The sequence below is a fragment of the Mauremys reevesii genome, linkage group 2 (assembly GCF_016161935.1).
Source record: "Mauremys reevesii isolate NIE-2019 linkage group 2, ASM1616193v1, whole genome shotgun sequence".
Taxonomy (NCBI): domain Eukaryota; kingdom Metazoa; phylum Chordata; order Testudines; family Geoemydidae; genus Mauremys; species Mauremys reevesii.
In genome coordinates, this window is record NC_052624.1 from 112,410,253 (window position 1) to 112,429,069 (window position 18,817).

An 18,817-nucleotide genomic window follows, 5' to 3' on the forward strand; every position below is an offset into this window, starting at 1 on the left:
CTTGTGCAGTCTTGATATAGTCTACTCAAAGTGATTTTTTTCCTTTGAATCCACTGGTTAAAAGAACACACACCGGTCAAAGAAAATTCTTGAAGCTCTGCATGCAAAACACCCAAGAAATGTTGTGCATTAAATTTTCAGTAAATATGAACCTATAATAAAATATTGTGAACCAAGATTCTGTTGACCTTCAATACTTTATCTTCAATTGCTGAGCAAATTTGTGCCGTGATGTAAATTAACAATTACCTCCATTAATTTACAACAATGCTCCAACAAGTGGATAACATTCTTGTACAAGGTTATATTGCTTAGTGTTTTATACCTGCCCAAGAGTAAGTGGAACAGCATCCTGTGTATGAGTGCGCCCTATTTTTATGATTTGGGAAAATTCTTTGGATTTTGCTTCAAGTGCATCTTGTAGCTTCTGTAGTCCAGGTAACAACACTTCATTAACTTCTTGTGCAGCAGCAATATGCATTGCTGTTGGGAACGTATCATTTGAGCTCTGTGAAGGAAGTTCAAGTCTTATTATTTGCAGCCTTTTCTCGAATGTTCATTACAGTACCCGAGTGGTTCATATAGTAGGTTTACACTTTAGTGGTTTTACCTTCAAAACCTCCGTGAAGTCAGAAAGTAGTAACCTCATTTACACATGAGGAACTGGGGCACAGAGAAATTAAGTGATGTGTCTAAGGTCAAAAAAGTCAGCCTGTGACAAAAACCAAGAAAGAACCCAGACCTCCCAAATTTCAGTCTTATGTCTTAACCACAAGATCATCCAAGAAGTTACTTATTAAAAAAAAAGAAGAAGAAGTGCAAAATGTATTAAGTGGCTATTAAATATGGTTCACAAATGAAAGTTAATTGAGAAATGGAAAGAATTACTGTAGTAGTTTAAACTGGTATAGAAGATGTAAAAAGTGCAATGAACTGATTAAAATTATATCAGTGACTTTAAAAAAAAACAAAAAATCTGTATTCTTATGACAACAGTGTTTTCCAAAGCATGGGGTGTACCTGCAGAACTAGTTCATTGGGGAAAGAGGCAACAGACACACCACTCAGTTGTTCTCCTGAGTATCAGCTTTCATTTAAAAAGCGTCTCTAGCTGCAATCATTGTCAAGAAAACCTTCAAAATGGTAAACAAAGTGTAACCAAAGCAGCTTCAGTGTGCAGATGGCCTAAAATAGCTCTGAGGTATGAGCTGACCCGTTCCTTTCTCTGCTTCTAACTCAGATGTCAACTACTATACGTCAAATGTCAACACTGTTAAATTATTTCATTGCTCCGAAGTATAAGAATGGAGAGAAAGTACAATGTAATGGAGCTCCGTAATATCTACATACAGTTGACTGCTGTAAGTCTACAGTTAGCCTCTTCTACTGCAGCAGCTGTCAAACCCCAACTTAAGAACTTACAGGGAGAGAAATATTTAAAAAAAAATCCATAAGACAGCAACACTTTGATCATTTTTGTCAATCGATTACACTATTATATTTAACTCTCAAAGGAGCTAGCTTAGCTTCACCCACCACAGCAACTGAAAAAGAGACAACTTTTTGATGGCCAAGGAATTTAATCTAATGTGCTGGGACAAAGCATGAGTGACATCAGGTTACTGACCTACAAACTTAAGAGTTTATTTCATCTGCAACTGCAAAATAGCTAGCAACTTGACTGCAGTTAATCATTATTCAAGCATAACTGCATGTGAAAGCTCACAAAATTTGACAACCCTGGAAGTTCAAGCCCTATATCTATAATCAACAGAAAAGATGCAACACGTACAACAGCTCAACCTTAGACTTAAGGGATATGAATAGTTTATTTTCTGTTCCCTTCCAGTCCTTCTCTACTGAGACTGCCAAAGAGAAGATCACTTCAGATTGTCTATACTTGGGATTAGCCCTGACTGAGCCATTGGTGGCTAGCAATCTAGGTAACTGCACTGCTGTTGGTCCCTAGGTGTAGACAAGTCAAACAAACATTTGCCCAACAGAGTTTATCCTTGCTTGAAATCAGGTATGACACAGAAACTTTGAATATTACTCCTAGGGCAATTCTACGCCAAAAATAAAAAAAATTCACAATATTTTAAAATTCTGAAAAATTCTGCATATTTTGTCAAAAGACTACAATATAATCACACCAGTTTCAATTATTTCGATAATTAATTTCAAAACACCTATCAGCAAATATGTCTAACAATATGGACAACAAAAAAGATTCTCCCAAAAGTAGAGAATTAAAGAAACCTCTGCAACAACCCAGCTTCTGTTTCTTTGTTATGCTTTTGTCAGGCACCTCAGTCTGGAGGTGTCACACATGCCAGCTAGGCACATCTTGGGTGAAAACTCTGCCCCTCTGTTCTTTTAGTCTTTTTTTTTTTTTTTGCCCTGCCTCTGTAGAATTACCATATTTCAAGTTCCCAAACAGAGGATACTGGCGTGTGGGGGGAGGGGGGTGGGAAGGGAGCTGGGTGGGAGGTACAGTTGGAGGATGCTGGAGGGATATGTGTACTGGGGGAGTATTTGGGGAGTGCTGGAGGGGGCTGCACGGGACCAGCCGGCCCAAACACCCGCACTTTCCTCCTCTCCAGAGCCCAGCCACGGGGCTAGACACCCGCACCCTGCTCCACTCCAGAGGCCAGCCTCGGGCTCTGTTCCACACAGCTTAGTTACTGTCCCACTGGGCAGAGACGACCTGTACCTGCTGTTAGTTGGGGGGGGTGATATAAAGGTTCAACTGCCCCTGGAACAGCTCAAGTCACACCCTCCCCACAGCAGGCCTCCCCCTTACCCTCAGTCTCCCCTCTCAGAAAGCAGCAGGCCCTCCTTCCCCTTCTCACCCGCAACTCCTAGCTGTTGCTCCTGGCTCTCCCCGCAGGGCGCAGCTCGTGGGCTTTGGCAGCTGCCACACAGGGAGGGAGCCCAGCTACAGCATGTGACCGAGCGGGACCAGCAAACCTGGGAACCGCAGCCCACCTGTGCCTCCCGCACTGATGCATTGTGAGCTGGGGAGCCGGGATCTGCTGGGCCTAGCGGCCCCTAGTGGCAGCCAGCAGCTCTGCAGCACCAATTCTGCAGGAAAAAAATAAATTCTGCGCAGAACATTAATCCTGAGCAAATTCTACATTATGCAATGGTGCAGAATATGGTGCTAGTAAAGTGGCTACAAGGAAAAAACAAAATGTACAGAGCAGGGATTTTGTTTTTGTAAGTATAAACAAGCAGTAATTTAACATCCAGCTAATTCATCACTTAATTCAATAAAAGCTTTAAAGAACAGGTCTAAAATTTCAGACCTGAACAAGCCTTTTGTGTATCAAATACACAAAAATAAAAACAAACAGTACCTCAGAAGAATTTTGGGATTTTTATAGTAAGAACCACAACTTGAAAGGTTTACTTTTTGCAAAACAACCCCCCCAAAATATTTGAAAATGTGTATAGTGACCTGGCTTTTATTAACATGATCATTAGGATGCACTGGATCCTTGCTTCCAAGTTTACCTCCCATTATTTCAATGGCTCTATTGCTTATGACTTCGTTTACATTCATGTTGGTCTGTGTTCCAGATCCAGTTTGCCACACCACCAAAGGAAAGTGATCATTTAATTTACCTTCAGATACCTATAGAAAAATAAGAATGTGTTAATTTCTGTAACCATACAACCAGAGCTTCTTTCCCCAGATGCTTGTTAAGATTAGCAGCAAACAGGGCATCCCCCACTAAAGGAAAATCTGATCAGCTACTACCCAGTTCAGAAATTAGTGAGAAGATTATCACAGGATTGATTCACTGTTGGGAGCCTGACTGCTCATTTGAACTGAACACACCCCTGGGGTCACAGCTGGTGCTTAGCATGTTCAAGACCGTCATCTCCAAAATACTGATATGCAGTTGTTTCTAGAGAGATCAAGTTCCATGGGTGTGCAGTCCCTCTACATGGGCTCGCCCATTCCAGGTTGAGAATATAATTTGGATAGGAGGCATTTGGAAGTCAGCTTCTAGTTCTCTAGACTGGCATCAAGCCAGAAAAGCAGTCATCCAGATCCAATGCAAGCGATCCTGTGCTGCTTGCTTCCACTGAAACCTCAAGGCCTAGTGATAAGGCCCTATATAGGGAAAGAATCGGGCATACTATGAACAATAGACCCAACATCAGTAGCATGGTATCAGCGGTCACTTGCTAACTAAAGCATCACCTTTTTGTCAGACAGGTGGCTGAAGAAAGCCATTTGCCAATACTGATGCTTTACCGTATCAATTCAGGAAGCAAAACATGTTGATAAATTGGAGAGGGTTCAAAGTGGATCCACAAGATTGATTAAAGGATTAGAAAACAGGCTTAAAAGGAGCTTAATCTATTTATCTTAAAGAGAAGGTTAAGGATGATTACAGTCTATAAGTGCCTACACACAGAACAAGTATTTGATAATGGGCTCTTCAGACTACCAGACAAAGGTAAAACATTATCCAATGGCTAGAAGTTGAAGCTAGACAAATTCAGACTGGAAATAAGGTGTACATTTTTAACTGTGAGGGTAAATATCCATTGGAACAATTTACCAAGGGTCATAGTGGATTCTCCATCACTGGCAATTTGAAAATCAAGACTGGATAGTTTTAGGGAATTATTGGAATTATTTTGGGGAATGTCTGAGGCCTGTATTATTTAGGAGGTCAAGCTAGATTATCTCAGTGGTCCCTTCTGGCTTTGGAATCCACGCATTTTTTCAGAATCATCTGTTCCTATGGAAAGCTATTTTACACTGAAATAATTTGATGTATAGTCCTGATGTTTTGAACACTTTCCTCCTACCTCATCTGCTGCCTTTATAATGGCATTAGCAATCTTCGGATCAAGACCATAATCCTGATTTACTTCAGCAGCTGCTCGTTTCAAGATGCCAAAAGCTCTTATAACTTGAACCTGAAATTTCAAAAATATGTTTAAAGATGTGAATGTGTTAGGTATAGAAAATACAGGAAGTCACAAGGTTTCTATAACTCCTTCTAAAGCTAAATCTAGCAAGAAGGCAATCAGGTAGTCCATAAGACAATGTATGCTGTATGGCGTACGCATCCACTGAAATAACGTCTGACCAAGCAGTGGAAAAAAAATTGTAAAGAGTACTTTGCAATTCTTTTTCCTTAGTACTTAAAGTCTGTTTTGGTATATAGTGTGTTGTGAAGTGACACTCACACCTACAGATCAGAAAAATCAGTTGCCTTCTTGGAGATGGGTCTTATTACAGGTTTCACTTCAAAGTATATGCAAATATATACCTGGAAAACTGTGGGTACCCTAGCACTATATTGTTTCAATTTGTCCAGTTGCAGAGAAAATGGGGGCAACCTACACTGAGGACAAGAACTTCATTTTATTTAGTGACTAACTCTTTAATAAAGATAACTGGTACTGTCCATAATTCTGTTTACCTTATATGAGGGTTCTCAAACTTCACTGCACTGCGACCCCCTTCTGACAACAAAAATTACTTCATGACTTCAGGAGGGGGGACTGAAGCTTGAGCCTGCCCAAGCCCCACTGCCCGGGGGGGGGCAAAACCTGAGCCCCATCACTCTGGGCAGGGGGACCAAAGCTGAAGCTCAAGGGCTTCAGCTTCCATCCTGGACCCCAGCAAGTCTAAGCCAGCCCTGGCGACCCCATTCAAAGAGGGTCGCAACCCACTTTAGGGTCCTGACCCACAGTTTGAGAACCGCTGCCTTATATAAAGCTTAGAATCCATACAACAAATTTGCAGCAAAACTAAAACCACAGTCTTCTATTCAAACTTGCTATTAAAAAATCCTCAGAGGTAAGTACCACAATAAAAATCACTAAAAAAAGTTTAACATAGCCTTTCAGTAATTTCTTTACGGGCAGGCTCAATGATTCAACAGTTCACTCCATGAAAGAAACAGTTATCTATCGTTCTGTTACTGTTGTTCTTCAAGATACGCAGCACATATCCATTCCACTGTAGGTGCGTGTATTCCTTATGCACAGATGTTGGAGATATTTCCCCCTCAGTGGTACCTGTTGGGATGGCTCCAGTACCCCCCGTTGCTGCACACCACTACAAGCTGGTATAAGAGCACAGAGCCACCTCCGACCCCCTTCAGTTCCTTCAGACTGGATGTGCTCCAATAGAGAAGGGAAGGAGGGAGGGTCGTGGAATGGACATGTGCAATACAGCTTGAAGAACAACAGTTACAGGAAGGTAGGTAATTCGAAGAAGAAGAAAAGATTAACATGTCAATTCTACTGTGATGCTCCAGAAACAGCTACGGAAGGGTGTTCAGAGTCTACCTGAACAGTGATTGTAAAACACCCATCTTAAACTGGCATAGTCTATGGCGTGACAACTAATGATAATGAAAGCAAAGATGTGAATTGATGACCAAGTCGCTCCTTTACAAATGTCGACAATTGGTACTTGAGCCAGGGGCCGCAGGGACATGGTGCCAGCTGCTTCTGGGAGCGGCACAGGGCCAGGGCAGGCAGGCAGGGAGGGAGGGAGCCAGCCTGCCCTGGCTGGCTCAGGTGCGCGCTGCTGCCACCCCGGAGCCACTCAAGGTAAGGCTGGAGCCCACACCTCAAACCCCTCCCAGACCATGTAGTTGTATCAACTCAGGAGCGCATATTAGTAAGCAATCCTTAGCCGCAGGCCCCCGAGTAATGAAGTTTGTGACAAGTCAGGCCTTTTTGAGTCCTTGCTCTTAGGCATGGAGGCTTGTTGTCCCTGTGTTTCCCGCCCATTGGTGGCTGCCATTACAAGAGAATCCGAAGAGGAGTGAGTGTAAAAACATTCATACCCCTTAGAAGGAAGGAAGTATCTTCTCTCTCAGCTCATTTTGCTGTGGGAGCCAAAAAAGAGTCTTGACCGGCTCCATTACTGCTTCATTGATTAGCAGAGAAACTTTAACTGGGGTGCCAGACACTAGCATGTCCACCAACTTGTGAGAACTCTTATGTACCTCTTCTGCTTGGATGCCAAACACTGAGGCCACTCTTTTCAGGAGATCTTGGTGGGCTCTGTGGTCTTCCAGAGATCAGGGCCGGCTTTAGGAAGTGCGGGGCCCAATTTGAACAGTTTTGGCGGGGCCCCGGCAGGGATGACTTTAAAAAAACATGTGGGGCTTGTACTCACTGGGCGGTGCTCTGAGTCTTCGGTGGCAGGTCCTTCACTCACTCCAGGTCTTTGGCAGCACTGAAGGACCCGCCACCAAAGTGCCACCGAAGACCTGGAGCGAGCGAAGGGCCCACTGCCAAAGTGCCACTGAAGACCCAAAGCGCTGCCAGGTGAGTAAAAATTAAAAAGGCGCCTCTAGCCAGGGAAGGGATTCTCACTGGGCACGGGGCCCCCTTCGGCGCGGGGCCCAATTCGGGGGAATTGGTGGAATAGGCGTAAAGCCGGCCCTGCCAGAGATGAATCTCTCATTGAATCAATAGCTTTGTCTGATGCAAAGACAAGGATGCAACTGGTGGCAACTCCATAATCTATAGTGGAAAAGCTACTCAAGAAGGACCTAGTTGGCTGTGACCAGTTATAGTACTGGACATCAATGCTCATGGTGCCTGACTCAATGTCAGGTATCTGTGAATGATGTTCCCAGTGCCATTGTGTCCAATGAGCTCCCCATGATTGTCAAGATGGTTGAGGTGAGGTCCTGGGTAAAGGAGGGACACTCCCAGGAGCCCAGAGTGGTCTCTGGTATGGACCCGGAACCCATCCTTGTCAGGGCCTTTACACCTTAGGAAAAGGCCAACACTGGGGCTGCTGCATTGTCCATGGACCTGATGATCTTGAAAGAGGGTAAGTGCCCACACGTCCAAGTCAGTGAACAAGGAGTCTGAGGCTTCTGATAATGCAGGCGCTGATGCAGACAGTACTGGAGCAAGGTATCCTGAATCCGGGGATGGCAGTACCAGGAAAATCATGTAAGGTTTCCCTCTAGATAGAACGGATTTGGGAGGAAGTCTAGATAGTGGTACCGGGGGCTCTCGGTGCAGTGAGGGGTGAGCTGCAGGAGCAGGAACTGGTTGGATGGTTTCCAGTGCTAATGAAACTGGAACTGAGAGACTAAGCAAATCTCTTGCGGCAGCTTATGCCTCTGGAGTAGATGGGAGCAGCATTGATTGTTGGTTCCTTAAACACCTCTCAGAGGACAACCTTGACGGACTTGGTACAGGCTCTGGAGGCAGCAACCCCCTCTTCAGAGGCGAGGCTTCTGCTGTGGCTCTCTCTGTCACACACTTGCCTCTAGCTTCGATACCAAGGTTGATGAACAAGAGCCCGAGCCCAAGGAATGTCTGGGTTTCTTCTTCAGTACTGGGGATCAGGATCAATGAGACAAAAATACATCTGCTGGAGCATTCCATACTGACACTAAAATACTTGGGATGCTCTTCCCATGAGATGACTTGGCTAGGAGTCCAAGTACTGCTTCCATAAGCAAGCACTTAAGACTTGCTGCTCTATCCTTTTTCAAGCAGGGTTTGAAGCCCTTGCAAATGACACTTGTCATTAACGTGGGCCTCACCTAAACACTTCAGGCAGGTCGGATGAGGTTTACCAATTGGCATGGGCTTTGAATATGTCCTGCAAGACTTAAAGCCTGGGAAGCGAGGCATCATTCCAGTATGGAGCGTAGTACTGAAAGAAAAGAAACAGTCCCAAAGAACACAAACACAGAAACCTAACACTAACATACTTGAGAAAAATTCGAACAACTAACAATAATTAACTGCAACTATTTACAACAAGTGAGGGAAGCACTTGAGTTAACAAGTCTGAGATCACTCTGACAATCATTACTGGCAGTAAGAAGGAAGTGACTGGGCTCAGGGGTGGTTATGCCCTCTTATACCAGCACAGAGTGGTGTGCAGCAGTAGGGGCACTCAAGCCATCCTGACAGGTACCACTGAGGGGAAAACATCTCCAACATCTGTGCATGAGGCATGCACACACCTACAGTGGTATAGACATGTGCAATCACTCAAACATGAACAAGACCTTGACATGAGGACTGAGCCTTCCAATCATAATTGGAAGGTACCGTTAATCTTGTATTCCTAACTAGTTCCTAGCAAGACGATAAGGAAAACAGACTTATTCTTATGTTTAAATGAGTTTATACTGTAAAAAATAAAAATCAACATAGATTCAAGTTACTTACTGGCATCCTCTCGCTAACACCACCTATCTTAAAGTTCATTGTAGATCTCACAGTCTGGGCACCGTAATACTTGTCATTTGGGACCTTTAATTCACCAAAGGTATCATATTCTATTCTAAAAGAGTCTTGACTAGCCTGAGGAGGAAAAAAAAAAATACAGGTAAGCAAATTTCTTTAGAAAGAAAATAAATGCCTCATACCTAGTAAGACGAAACAAGATAACCCCACAAATGAGGGGGGGAAATGCTACAGACACACAGATGGCCATGAAATAAATTTTAACATTGCATCCCAGGGTTTTCCATTTTTTTAAACATTTTTCTGGTTTTGAAGCACTCTTTACTGCACTAGAGAAGAGTCACAAGTGTTAATATGGTTAATACATAATTCAGTACTGGATCATGGTCAGCCAGCAGTAAGTGGTTTGAGAGAGACAAGTCTTCTCTTGCCTGTTGTATGGAATAATTCATCCTTATGAAGCATTCAGTTTCTTTCAAGCCAAGAACACATCTGCTTCTTGTCAACAAATTACCAATTCACCTAACAAAGCATAAATCACCTATCCTGCTGGCTTCAATTAAAAAAGCTGAAAGTACAAAATCCAGATCTCTGTGTATGTGACATGTGTTTAGAGAAAACTCAGTCTAAAAATTAACATTGCTTGGGATAAGAGGGTCCATTTTTATTGAAGCCCTAGGATACCAGGCATGTTGTTATTGTTAACAATAGTAGTCGTTCAGTAAGAGGAAAATTTCCATAATAAAGTTTTCATACAACATTCAACGCATATGATATACTCCTGTTACAATATTTTATATAGCTAGGAGCAAATACATTTTAGTTGACCTATTTGTATATTGAAGAGTTTAAAGTTTTGTTGTTTTTTTGTTGTTTTTTTAAAACGTTCAATTTTGGTGAGATGGGGTCACCACCGAGGATAGCATTGAGCTCCTTATAGAAGCAGCAGGTCTTAGGTGCACCACTGGAGCGATGGTTTGCCTCCCGCGCCTTATGGTATGCCTGCCTCAGCTCCTTTATCTTCGCTCTGTACTGATGTGTGTCCCGATCATAGCCCTTTTCGCATGAGCCCCGAGAAATTTGCCCATATGTGTCCTGATTCCTATGAGTCACTCACAGCTGCAACTGAACTGACTCCTTTCCCCATATACTGATCAGATCCAACAACTCAGCGGTGGTCCAAGCGGGAGCGCATTTGGTGCAACAGCCAGCCATGCTCACCTGGGAAGCTCCTCTGGGAAGCCAGCAAACAGGAAATGAGATTTTAAAATCCCAGGGCTTGCAAGGGGGAGGGGCAAGTTGGCTGCAGGGCACCAGAGTTCAAACCGCTGACCAGAGCAGCGGCATGAGAATTGTGGGATGCTTTCTGGAGGCCAATAAAATCGGAAAAAAAAAAAACCTGTGGTGTCTACACTGGCTGTTTGTTGACAATAAAGGGAGGGGAAAAGACAAGTCTCTCGCAGGGGTGGAAGTTTTTTGTCGTCAAATCTAGGCGGGGTTTTTTTTTTTTTTTAAAAAGGGACCTTGCAGTGTGTACGCTATCACTGTTTTGTTGCCAAAAGGCAGTTTTTGGCAACAAAACTTGCCAGTGTAGACAAGCCCTTACAGAGTTAGATCGACGTAAGCTGCTTGTACGTAACTCTGTAGTGTAGACCAAGCCTTGATCATGATTAAAATCAGTCCTACCCCAGATTTTCTAGATCATGGAGCAGCCAAGGTGGCTATGCAAGTCTGCTAGTTTCTGGTTTAAACCTGCTGCGTTATGCCTCCTGCAAGGCACAGCTCAGAATTGACCTTCTCTACCCTACAAAATAAAGCCCAGCTTTTCAGAAGTCCTACTCATGTGTCCTCTGGCCAAAAATACAGTTCAGAGCTTACGTAATCTAAGCAAATATAACTGTACTTTTACCTCTTAGCTATTGACTAACTGTTTTGATGTTAAAACTCATTGCACCATAATGCAATGGAGAACTCAAAAGAGCAGGACAACTGCAATAATGCCTACTATGAAAAATTCTACTCTAGTTTCAACAAGCAGGAGTTTTTAGAAAGATTTCTTTCAACCTCATTTAATTTATGCTGAATTTGTGCAGCAAAGCACAATAAAAAGAAATGTATATTTTGTAGCACTCAACTGAGGAGAGAAGGAATGCAGCCTTTCCAGCCTCAGTTTAAAATATATCACTTTAAATGATGTGCAGTTTAGCTCTACTGGTAGCAAAACAGCAGAAAGTCATGGCAGGATCTATGTACATTGGCGTATTTTGCTGCATGTCTTCAGACACTAGGAAAAGTGCACATCTTGAAGTGACTTGTATCTGCTCAATGATTTTAACCCCTTCCTCCACCCAAAAACACACTTTACAAAGTAGTTTGTCTGCAATGTATCCTTCCACTGTAAGAAGTAGCTCCTAATAATGAAAAAATAAGGAACCGTTATATACACCTTTTCTCTACTGTCCTAAATTACAGGTGACATTTTGGAGAATTAGGAATATTAAAATTTCATTACTTCCATTCATGCCCCTGAAGCTTTTTCCATACTCTCTTTTGTCAATGAAGTTAGCAAAGGTGATTTGTGAGAAGTTACCCATCTTTGGGTACAATTTGTTTGAGAGCTTAAGGGCATTTTCTGCTCCTTCAGTTTTACTTCACATCTTTTTTATTTTGCAGTATAAGCAAGCAATCAAGAACTGGATGATGATTACTGCCTTCGGGTGACTAAACAAAGTGCTCCTTGGGAAAACCCTTCAGTTATGATTGAAAAAGTGTGCTCTTTCAGAAGACCTTTACTACAAGAAATGTTTGGGTAAAAAACAAACCAAAACATAAAGCTTTCCATTCAAACTCAAAAGGCTGTTTGAGCTCGTCCTCCACTTTTACTTTCTGAGGAACACTTCCTGATTAGTTATCAGAAAATTAAATTACATCCAAACCATTAGATTTTACTGTATTCTCATTAACAGTTTCACCCTCTACCAAAAAAGGACAGTGAGCTATATGGGTTTTCACAGTACTTCCATTCCTCAGGCAGCTAGGCAGCAAAAAACAAAGGAGAAAAAGTAGTGCTGGAAAAGGCAGAAGTGAATATTGATTACAGAATTAACTGGTTTTGCAACTAAAACCTGTATGCATTTTTTTTTCAGTTACTTCAAACCAGAGGTTACGACAAACAATTTATTTTAACTACATTGGTCTTTTTTTTTGCCCTCACCCAAGAAACAACACAGGAATAGGGATAAACTTAAGTTTTAATGTGAGGGATGAGGTCCCAGGAGTACCCTGTTGTGAGCTGGAGCACAAATGTGACACTAGAAAGGTCCACTCAGAATGCAGCTTTGGACAACTGGTGTCTCCCGCTCATTTTTTAATAAGAGTTTACATACTATCAATCAACTATATCATGAATGACAAGCTTGTCTTACAGTACAAGTCATATGTTTGTCTGGCACAGCTCAGAGAACGCATGTTGCTTATTAGATCTTAGTAACTCAAAAAATGTGCTAGGAAAATCTGGAGGGATGATAGGCCAGTGGTTTATAAATTACATGTCTGTTTGTTTTAAGTTAAATATTGAATTCTAATTCCCCCACATTTCAAAATAGCGTAATTTGGTTTGTTCATTAATTTGGAAGTTTGTCCCTTTGTACGCCATTAAACTGTAAAAATACAGAATCAACATTTTAAAAAGCCTGTTTTAGGAACAATGTCCTATCTTAACTTCCCACTTTTTCCTGGAAGCTTCTGACAATTTGATGGAGATCTGAAAAGTGACATTACAGGAGGTGCAGTTTTCCTCCTCCTATCTGAAAGGGAGGAAATTTTAATGGTCAGATTTACAAACGTATTTGCACAGCCTTGTGTGTTTTTAGACTGCAGCATGACCCTCATTTACTGCAACTGACTACAGACTGTCAGCTTGGGGTGAGCACTGCTGTGCAGTTCAAAGGTTTTCAGTGGCGGAGGGGGCCCCATCCCCATCCCCTGGAAGAGCCATTAAACACCTTAGCGCATTTTCCATCCTCGCCAATCCTAGCGATGTCCCGCGGACAGACGAAAGGGCCGGAGATAGCGACAGCGGTGCAAGCCCTGGGCGCGCACCAGGCCCACCCTATTTTGGGTCCCGCGTCCTGCTCGGCGGTGAGTGGACCCGGGAGAGGTTCGGGCCGCCCATCGCCGCGGGCTCCAGGCGCCTAAGGACGAGCCGCCGCCAGCCGCAGCCGAGCTCTCCCCAGCCAGGGGCGTCGGACCCGGCGGGGCTCGAGCTCAGCGGGGGTGAGGGGTTAACAGGCCCAGGCTCAACTTCGGGTCCCCCAGACCCGCCCCCCGCGGCGGCCCGACGCTGAGTGGGGGGAGGCCGCACGACCGCGGCCCCACTGGCCGGAGCGCGGCCCCTCAGCTCGACCCCCGCACAGCCCCCCGCCCCGGGGGGGGAGGGGCGGCTGGCGGCAGCAGTTAGAGGTCACCGCCCCTCCCCCCCGGGCCCGACGCGACCCGGACACGTCCTCACCATCCCGGCGGCGCGTGGCGGCAGCGGCCGCTGCTGAGGCTGGCACAGGAGAGCGGCGCGCGGCGGCGGCGGCTGGAGCGCGAGGAGCCCCCGCGTGCTGCCCAGGCGCTGAAGGGGCCGGAGTGAGCGGTACATGGTGAGCGGGAGCACGGGAGCCGCGACACAGGGGGCGGGGCACAGCTACTTTCTGACAGCAAGTGCCATGGGGAAAGGCAGGCCCCGCCTCTAGGCAGACCAATCAACAGCCGGGAGCGGGCACCAGGAGGCGGGCCCAACCACGCGGAAGCCAATTGCCAAGCGGCGAAAAGCGCAGCAAGGGGTGGGGCCGGTTCCTATCCCCTCTCCCCCACCCTCCGCGGCGGCTCTTGGAGGCTACTACGCATGTGTGAGGGAAGCTGAGCATGCGCATTAGCAACTCAGCTGCTGCCTGTCGTGGGGCGAGCGACAGCGCAGGTGCCGAGCGCGTGGCTGGCGAGGCCCCGGGTGATGGGGCCCGCCCAGGGGAACGGCGCCTCGGCGCAGGCCGCCCCCGAGCAGCGCCGGGGGCTGCGGCCTGTTGAGGTGGCGCCCGCGGCTCTTACATCGGTCACCAGGGCTCAGCAGGAGGCGGGCTCCGCTCGGGGCCTCGGGCCGGTCGTAGCCGCGGCCGCCGCCGCCTCCGTTCCTGGCGCGAGCAGGAAGTAGGGGCAGCCTGGGCCGCCTTTGCCTTGGGAGCCCCCCCGCCCGGGAGAGTGGCTCTGAGCGGGCGGCACGTAGGAGCTGCCCGGCCCCACCCGTGTAAATGTCAGCACGGAGCGAACCGCTGCACCGGGAACTGAGATCCGGGCCCCGCCGCCTGGCGCTACCAGGCACCCCGGTGTTGGGACCGGCGCGGCTAGATCGCCACGTCCCGCTTTCTCTCCAGTCAAGACGGCGAGCCCCGCGGCGGCCAAGCGCCACTGAAGTTTAATTTTAAGTGCTTAGAGAATAAATTATAAATCCTTTCTTGATCCTTTGAACATCTCCACCAGCGCCTGCCTCATTCCTGGGAACGCACCTGGGCAGCGCTTGACAGCAGCTACCTTTCTTCTCAGTCGTGCCTTGTCCTATACCTTGCCCCTGTACTATTGGCAATCTCTAGGGCCTTGCTTTATTGGCATTTGTTTTTACCTAGCCTGTACTTGCCCCTTCCTTTAAACATTAACCTAATTTCATAGCTCAGTGGTTTAAGCATTGGCCTGCTAAACCCAGCGTTGAGAGTTCAATCCTGGAGGGGGCTATTTAGGGACTTGGGGATTGGTCCTGCTTTGAGCAGGGGGTTTGACTAGATAACCTCCTGACATCCTTTCCAACCCTGATAGCTAGGATTCATGACCACTCATTAAATCTTGATGCTGTTAGTACACAGACCCAGGGACAGAACATTGTTCATGTACCAGAAATATTTGTAGTTCATGTGCACATGTAACCCAAGATAGCTCATGAAATGAACTGCCATGAGAAGGGAAGCACACTTGAATAGGCACCATGTCAGACTCAGTAATGGAACCAGTGAGGGTTAGACAACTGGCACAACTATTTTAAGTAGAAAAGAAAAACCAGCTGTCTCATAGTTAAGATTGGGCTTTAAGTAAAGGACAGTTAACCTCCCCACCTGTGAAAGGTGGCTTTAGTCCTTCCTTTTACTTAAGTTTTTAAGCTGTGATGAATCATCCCTTCTTTCAAGCAACATATTTCCAGGTTGATCATAGTAAAATCAATTTCTAAAAAATGGTGAAGTGCCTGTAACTCGACACTAGAATAATCTGATATGTACTGATAAAGACAAATGGCTGAATATAAATTAAGAAGAGTCAGTCATCTCATAAGGGTTTAGCAAGTTCTGTACTAGCAAAGATGTTGCTAGTATTTGTGATATGAAATGAATTACTATCACCTATAATCTGTTGGGGAGGCGGTGGGGAAAGGAGAGTCTGAGTTCAGGTGGTGGGGCTCCAACTGGCCCATTTATCTCCATGTCGTCTGCACGTCCCTCCTGCATGAGCCCCAGCCACCAGAGGCTGACTGCCAGAGCTTTTACAAAAAGCACACAGTTAACGCCTCCCTTAAGACGCCCAACCCATAGTTTTAAGAACTACTGATCAAGAGTAAAGGAGCATTTCGTAACTCAATTTTAGAGAATTACATATACTGTATTGCAGTCCTTTTGTCAGTTAACAGAAAAGGAATTCTTTATGCAAATACACAACAGTATTTAATTACAATATTCATGTTTGTCATGCCCACCCAGATTAGCAGACAAGATGTATTTGTGTGCTAAGGAAATTCTGTAGTGTATGCTTTTCATTTTATATTGTTAACATTAAGCATGATATATGTAACAATATTAAGCTATAAAGAACCCTGTTCTATAAATCTGATCCTTTGTTTATTTCTTGGTTGGGAGGAAGAAAAAAGTCCTTTTCTAGGGAATTCACTCTAATTTATCCATCCTCAGATATATGCTCCATAGGAATATTCTGCAAATATTTAATTTTTCCAGTGGTTTTGACTTGACTAAGAATATGTTCAGTTTATTCAGTCTGCCTTTGGGTGGAGGATATTTGCTCAAAGGAAACAATTTGCCTTGTAGTAAAATAATCAGGTTTCTTCAAATAAATAAAAATAAAAAAGCCCTACAGTGCACTAATGAAACATAACAGATGCTTTAAATCTTAGGTTTAGAAATTCAAAGTTACAGTTCCCACAGCAACTATAACATAAATAGGTAATGTGCAATAGGACAAAGTTGCTGTCCTGGAGGCTTAACTTTAAATCACACCCCTAATCATGAAATGCAAGTCTCAAGTAGCCCCTTTTTCAAAATAAATGCATTACGTTTATTTCAATGTGTAGCGCTCCAGAAGTTTTTTTAAAAAAGTAAAAAGAAGAAAAGCTGTAACAAGTAGGCAGGGCTGTTTTAGATTATTTTATTTTGGCATTAGTTCTGTATGTTCACATCAAATGTTTTGACAAAGGGATGAAAATCAGTGTACGGCTTTGTGCACGTTTGTTTAATGGTGATATGCTAGCCACCGAGCAGAGCATCAGTGAGAAATCTCTAGACAGCATTCTTCAACCATCACTAACATAACAGTAGCTTTCTGAATAAGAGAATACTTAATATGTTCACATATACCAGCAAGCTCTGGCAGACATATACATAATTACATAAACTGATTTAGATAGCTAACCATCATTAGTAGGAACGAATAGCAGGTGGAACTGTTGCACAGTCTTCTTCATTTAAAGTTTTGTCAATTACAGGTCTGTAACTCAAAGTAACCTAAAAATATAAAACAAACAATGTCTTAATTAAGGCAAAGCAAACCACTGCATAAAATCCAGAAGACAGCATGAAAAATCTTCACAATTACAGCTAAATCCCAATAATGAAAAAGAACTGGAACTGGCCTAATATAATTAAAAAAATAAAATTGGTCAAAAATTGCCAGTATTGTGGAAAATTTAAAAACAAATTTATACAGTTCCTCAAAAAAACATTTGACAGAACTTTAGTTTTTTTCATTTCTTGTACTGCATCAAAACTAGAAAATTGACTCAAAAGGAAAAAAACTTGCAAAAGTTTAGTGAAAAAGCAATTTTTTAAAATCAAAAGTGTTTAAAATAAAATAAAAAAATCTTGCTTATTAGAGCTGGTCAGAGTTTTATTTCTAGTTCCCTTCTTGCCTCCTGAGCCAGCAGGGTCTTGGAGCATTTGGAGACACAGTCTGTCTTTGAGGGAAGAGGAATGGTAGATACGCTAGAGGGAAGGGATGGGATACAGAGGGACCTAGACAAATTAGAGGACTGGGCCAAAAGAAATGTGATGAGGTTCAACAAGGACAAGTGCAGAGTCCTGCACTTAGGATGGAAGAATCCCATGCACTGCTACAGACTAGGGACCGAGTGGCTAGGCAGCAGTTCTGCAGAAAAGGACCTAGGGGTTACAGTGGACGAGAATCTGGATATGAGTCAACAGTGTGCCCTTGTTGCAAAGAAGGCTAACGGCATTTTGGGCTGTATAAGTAGGAGCATTGCCAGCAGATCAAGGGACGTGATCATACCCCTCTATTTGGCATTGGTGAGGCCTCATCTGGAGTACTGTGTCCAGTTTTGGGCCCCACGCTACAAGAAGGATGTGGAAAAATTGGAAAAAGAGTCCAGCAGAGGGCAACAAAAATGATTAGGGGGCTGGAGCATATGATTTATGAGGAGAGGCTGAGGGAATTAGGCTTATTTAGTGTGCAGAAGAGAAGCATGAGGGTGGATTTGATAGCTGCTTTCAACTCCCTGAAAGGGGGTTCCAAAGTGGATGGATCTAGATTGTTCTCAGTGGTATCAGATGACAGAACAAGGAGTAATGGTCTCAAGTTGCAGTGGGGGAGGTTTAGGTTGGATTTTAGGAAAAAAAATTTCACTAGAAGGGTGGTGAAGCACTGGAATGGGTTACCTAGGGAGGTGGTGGAATCTCCTTCCTTAGAGGTTTTTATGGTCAGGCTTGACAAAGCCCTGTCTGGGATAATTTAATTGGGGGTTGGTCCTGCTTTGAGCAGAGGGTTGGACTAGATGACCTCCTGAGGTCCCTTCCAACCCTGATAGTCTATGATTCTAAGAGTGCCACTCAACAATAACTCTCCTGGCCAACTGAGGAGGTTAATCACTTGGAGGGGGAGGTATCCTCAGTACTTTACATTGGAGGGATGCTGTAGATCATCTCAGGAGGGAGTTTGTAAAACCACAGATTTTTAATACATTTCTTTTTGAATCCATAAATGATTTATGCTAAGCATCAAAACATGCATTATCAGTGCGTAATAAGAAGAATGTTGAACTAGCCTGTTCTAAGCTGAAAAACTATTCCAATTTCTACTCCAAGTGAAAAGTCAATTGCTAAAACACCAATTCAGTGATGGTCCCCAGGAATGGCTCTTCTATCATCTTGTACATTTAGTTCTTCATATACTCAAGAATTAGTGTTGTAATTTAGAAAAACTCAATGTGGTACTTTATGTAAAAACTTCAACTCATTTCCACTGCAATCATGCAATTTCCACCCCACTGACAGCAACAGGA

General features: G+C 44.1%; 2 protein-coding genes across 3 annotated transcripts in view; both read right to left on the reverse strand.

Annotated features, from left to right (window-relative positions):
* FH (fumarate hydratase) overlaps positions 1-13,940 on the reverse strand; it is a 32,472-nt gene extending 18,532 nt beyond the window's left edge. Inside the window, exons 1-5 of one of the 2 annotated variants that reach the window (XM_039527656.1) lie at positions 13,724-13,940; positions 9,196-9,330; positions 4,831-4,941; positions 3,461-3,637; positions 326-508 (exon numbers count right to left, since the gene is read on the reverse strand). In XM_039527656.1, coding sequence (XP_039383590.1) covers positions 326-508; positions 3,461-3,637; positions 4,831-4,941; positions 9,196-9,330; positions 13,724-13,858 — 741 coding nt within the window. In that variant the 5' untranslated portion in view covers positions 13,859-13,940. Of the gene's footprint in view, positions 1-325; positions 509-3,460; positions 3,638-4,830; positions 4,942-9,195; positions 9,331-13,240; positions 13,373-13,723 lie in introns of those variants that run through there. The other variant, XM_039527657.1, reaches the window with a different exon arrangement.
* Positions 13,941-16,657: 2,717 nt separating this feature from the next.
* SDHA (succinate dehydrogenase complex flavoprotein subunit A) overlaps positions 16,658-18,817 on the reverse strand; it is a 30,533-nt gene continuing 28,373 nt past the window's right edge. Inside the window, exon 15 of the mRNA XM_039527655.1 lies at positions 16,658-17,027. Coding sequence (XP_039383589.1) covers positions 16,941-17,027 — 87 coding nt within the window. The 3' untranslated portion in view covers positions 16,658-16,940. The remainder of the gene's footprint in view (positions 17,028-18,817) is intronic.